Source organism: Zeus faber (assembly GCF_960531495.2).
Source record: "Zeus faber genome assembly, chromosome: 22".
Taxonomy (NCBI): domain Eukaryota; kingdom Metazoa; phylum Chordata; class Actinopteri; order Zeiformes; family Zeidae; genus Zeus; species Zeus faber.
Window position 1 is genome coordinate 14,990,225 of NC_137209.1, and position 5,000 is coordinate 14,995,224.

A 5,000-nucleotide genomic window follows, 5' to 3' on the forward strand; every position below is an offset into this window, starting at 1 on the left:
GGTAAACAGGTTTTATTGTTTATTTCCAAATGGTTCCATATATTGCCACTATCTTTTTTTCATCGATTTCTTTTCCGTGCCTTCATTATAATTATTGCCTATTTTTTTGATTGTTGCTGACACTGCAATTTCCCTCCACTTCTACGAGGTTCTGACGTTGCATATATTCCACCATTCCGCTGCAGCTTTGAAGCTCTGCTCCACACACAAAGATGTGATTAGAATACCTCTCCCCACACACACATACACACACACACACACACACAGTGACACACTGATTGTGCCATTAGCCACCGCTGTAGTAAATCAGACGTTAATTTCTCACAGATTGCGAGCACAAATTGCATAAAAGGCACCGCGCAGATTGCAACCAATTTCGGGAACCTTTAATGTATGTCAAATTGGTGTGTCTGTGTGTGTGTCTGTGTGTGTGTGTGTGTGTGCGTGTGTGTGCGTGTGCGTGTGCGCGCAACAGGGCCACTTAGATGAGATGTGGGGCTTGGCCACACACCCCTCGCAGAATGTTTTCCTCACCTGCGGCCACGACAGGCAGGTGTGCGCGTGGAACGCAGACGAGCACAAACTGGACTGGTGCACGACCCTGGAGGTGCTTTGTTAGTGCACTTAAGCACATTTTTCCCTTAAAAATGTTCCATTTCGGAGACTTTTGACTTTTACTCCACGACGTTTGAAAACAAATATCTGTACTTTCTTTACAGTCACATTTCACTACTGTAAATGAGTAAGTGAGTGAATCTTTATTCAAATAAGTACTTTTTAAGACATAATGTTCCAAAGTTAGGTCAAGTAGCTTTAACAGAACACAATAGAAGAAAATTTAAACCAGACAGAAAATAAAAAGACATAGTACGCAGGATGAAATATAAGTTAGAGACAAGACAAACAGAAAAATTCAAGCGTTAAAAATAAATACTCAAGATTTCTATTTGTATGTATTTTTAAATGTCCGTGACGCCAGCTATACTGTATGTTTTGTGTGTAAAATTGAACCGTGATACGCATTGAGAATCATCTGTAGGAAAAAGGTTTATGAAGTGTATAGAATCGGTGATATCAAGGTACTTTTACTTTTAATACTTGCAAGAAATATCAATGTGGTACTTTCACTCGACGAGAGTCGTTTTGTGTCGGGATATTTGTACTTTTCCTCCAGTAAAAGCTCTGAGTACTTCACCACTGGCTGTGTGTCCCTTCTAGGAGTACGGCTTGTGTGCGGATTTCTGTCCGTGCGGGTCAGTGGTTTCAGTGGGCCTCAGCACGGGAAGGTAAGAGTGTTTTATTTGGTCCATTTTGTTATGGAATCATCGCGGACGATTCCATAATAAAGTTTATTGCGATTTTATTTACGTTTTCTTTTGTTTTGTTTTTCATGGTCAGGTGACAACTGAGCCTTCCTTCAAGAGCAATAACAAGAGAGAATGTGGACCACATGAGTCGTTATTTAAAAAAATGTTGCACATCTTAAGTCAGGTCCACTGCAAAAGTTGATAAGAAATAACGTTATAGATAGAGAGAGAGAGACAGACAGACAGATGGATGGATAGATGGATAGATGGATAGTGAATGCACGACAGACAATAAAAATAAATCTAAGATGAACAATAAAGATTAAAAATGGCTATTTCAATAATCAACTGATAGACAGTAATAATAAACACTGATAGTAAACAATATACACCAACCTATAATTAACTAGAAGACAGGGAACGTTTTCACAGTTTATAAACAATAAAATAGTCCTGACAATAAAATAAAACCTAAGAATGAACAATGAATAATATTGATAATGGAAAATTCGGTAAATATTCAGGATCACAAATAAATATAATCTAGAAAGCTAAAAAAAAATGTGCCGACACAAGAAAATAAAAGAAATCTAACAATAACAGAAAAGATAATTCAGCCTCCCAAAAGCCTACCAATGAGCGATCCCCGATGAAATCTGGCAATATACAATAAACCTAAAGCTAACCAATAAACAATAGAAGTATACCTAAGAGGAGAAGTCAGCAATAAACAAAAAATAATAATAATAATAAATAGTGTTGATTTGCCGTACTTAGCCTCCACCCAGAGGTCCAACTCATGGCCCAGTGCAGGGCTGGAGCAAAATCACGGCAGGGCTTTTTTTCCTTCTGTACCTGGAATACTCCACCTCCGGCGGTGCTCCTGACGCCCTCGTCTCTCCACTTCCTTCTCTTCCCCCAAAACAAAACGGCAGGTGGCTGGCGCTGGACCTGCTGACCAGGGAGGTGGTCTCGGAATCCACGGACGGAAACGAACAGCTCTCGGTCATGAGATACTCGCCAGGTTAGCGCTCGCCCGGAAGCCGCTTTGGAGCCGGGAAGTGAATTCCCCGCTCAAACCCCCCGTTGTTTTTTGCCCCTGTTCCAATGTCATTTGGTGACGTGATCTTCAGCAAAAACGTCCGTCCCTTGTCTTCCCAGACGGCAGTTTTCTCGCCGTGGGCTCCCACGACAACTTCATCTACATCTACACCGTCACGGAGAGCGGCCGGCGCTACACCCGCTTTGGCAAATGCAACGTGAGTTTGCGGGGACGCTCGAGCGGTCTTTGAATCAGAGTCGGGAGCGGAAACACGGGGCTGGGTTTCTTCAGAATGACTGGCCCCTCGACCTCGATGTGGGTTCCTCGATGACACTTTCTTCGATAACATTTTTCCTTTCTTTATCTTGAAAATACTGAGCTACAGGTAAAAAACAAAACAAAACAAAAAAAGCATCGCCACGTCAGATTTCCCTCGGCACAAATCCGAGCACATTTGGATCGCTGATATTTACACGGTATCATTTTCCTATTGAGAGTTTATTCATCCTTTTTTTTTTTTTTTTTTACATTTTAATTATTAGGGGTCCAGCCCCTTTGTTCGTGCAAAAGTTGACGTCAGTCGTCTATGGACGTCATGGATCCGCCGCGCTCACAGGCCAGATGAATGAAATGTGTATTCAGGGCAGTTTCGACATGCCGCGGTCCAAGTTTGATCCAGACCGGTCCATTATCGTAGAAAACGTTAGTGAAAAATTAAACGCGTGCGCAGAGGGCGGCGCGAAACAGAACGTCAGAATTGATAGACATTCCCAGAGATATCCATGTATACAATCTTCCCGAATTATAATTAGCACGTGGGCCTCCAAGGTCGACCTTGACAATAGAGGACATGGGGGATGTGGACTGAGAGCGGCACCGAGACCAGAGGGAAGGAGCTGACCCGTCCTCCGTCACCTTAGTCCCGGACTCCCCAATTCACCTTGAACGAAGCCACGTCTCAGAAAAGGGCGTTTTTTGGGTTTTTTTAAATTCCGGATTCGTTGAAGTGGGATGAGCTTCGTCCTGATTTAGATCAAACCCCGCCTTGCGAAACTGCCCCTTACCGTCTTGATCTACGACTTGATCCCCACTGCTGCTGTATCTGTCCCAATCAGGGCCATTCCAGTTTCATAACCCACCTCGATTGGTCCAAGGACGGGAAGCACATCATGTCGAACTCGGGCGACTACGAGATCCTCTACTGTGAGTGCGCGGGTGGGGTCGGAGGGTGTACTCCGTCTCGGGGTACGCCGTGCGTTTGTGTTGTTCTCCGATTGTTTGCAGTTGGTATTCAAAAAGGGGGCTCGGGGTTTCTCACAGGGGACGTGGCCGGAGGCTGCAAGCTGCTGAGGAACCGCTTCGAGAGCAGAGACAGAGAGTGGGCGTCCTACACCTGCGTGCTGGGATTCCACGTCATGGGTGAGAACCCGTCGGGCTGTCAACGTTCCGGGTCGGATTTACGGTCGCCGGGCGACCGGAACCGCCAAAAACTTTTGTTTTAACTTGAATCCCAAAAAAGGGAGTCGAGCCTTTCGTCACCGCGGATAGCCCTCGCTTTCGGTGTGAGACTTGTCGATATCCTGTCTGGAACTGATGAATTAGTGTAGCCTTGCAGTTTTGATCTTGCAACAGAAGAGCGTATTTCCATTATTTATTTATCTATCTATCTATCTATCTATCTATCTATTTATTTATTTACTTAATTTAATTTAATTGTATTTTATTATTAATTTATTTTTATTGCGTTTTTCTCGGCGAGCCGTCGCTGCGCGGCGGTCGGGAGAAAAACGCCCCGGACCCGGATGAGTTTGTGACAAGACCATATGGTTGCCGTCTCGTAGGGGTGTGGCTGGAGGGCTCCGACGGAACCGACATCAACGCCTTGTGCCGCTCGCACTGCGAGCGGGTGGTGGCGGTGGCCGACGACTTCTGCAAAGTGCACCTCTTCCAGTACCCGTGTCCCAAACCAAAGGTCAGACACTCCACACGACCCCCCTCCATGTCGCAATTGTCTCGGCCATCCCAGCTTTTTTGGACGACGCTCCTCCTGCTGGGAGGAGGCGTGTCCAGACCTTTTTGACTGGGGTGACTATTTATATAACGTTTACTATATCACCTCGTATCTTACGACCCCAAGTTTACGAGAAGCTTCTGATAATGACAAACAGCAAGTCCTCACGCTGCGCCTTCCCTTCAGTGGAACGACACGGTGACAACATGCGGATAAAATACAACGTACACTTACATTTTCTTTTAGGTTTCTGCCATGACAACTTCAACCAAAGTCCAGCTTAACCATCAAAGTACCTTGGGCAGATAAGCCAATCAGACATTTTATAATTATGTATTATGTCGGAAATTTCCAGGATGGCACAGCGACGGTAAATTGCATCGAGCATCAAAACAAGGGGCAATAATAATAATAATAATAATAATAATAATAATAATAATAATAATAAAGTAATATTAAGAGTAGAAGAACAAAATTGACAATTTACAATAAAACTAAAAATTAATAACCCTATGAAACCCAATAAACCCAATAAATCTATGTATCAACAGTTTACACACACACACACACACAGAAATTGGAAATAGTGCAAATGTATATGTATAAAATAACATCTGTGTGTACCAGGGTTGTAACAGTA

At 43.8% G+C, this 5,000-nt stretch overlaps 1 protein-coding gene across 1 annotated transcript in view; it reads left to right on the forward strand.

Annotated features, from left to right (window-relative positions):
• Positions 1 to 5,000, forward strand: part of eml3 (EMAP like 3) — a gene marked incomplete at its 3' end in the record, with an annotated part of 38,694 nt that overhangs the window by 33,287 nt on the left and 407 nt on the right. Inside the window, exons 17-23 of the mRNA XM_080023542.1 lie at positions 476 to 607; positions 1,219 to 1,286; positions 2,243 to 2,331; positions 2,469 to 2,566; positions 3,465 to 3,552; positions 3,670 to 3,768; positions 4,191 to 4,321. Coding sequence (XP_079879668.1) covers positions 476 to 607; positions 1,219 to 1,286; positions 2,243 to 2,331; positions 2,469 to 2,566; positions 3,465 to 3,552; positions 3,670 to 3,768; positions 4,191 to 4,321 — 705 coding nt within the window. The remainder of the gene's footprint in view (positions 1 to 475; positions 608 to 1,218; positions 1,287 to 2,242; positions 2,332 to 2,468; positions 2,567 to 3,464; positions 3,553 to 3,669; positions 3,769 to 4,190; positions 4,322 to 5,000) is intronic.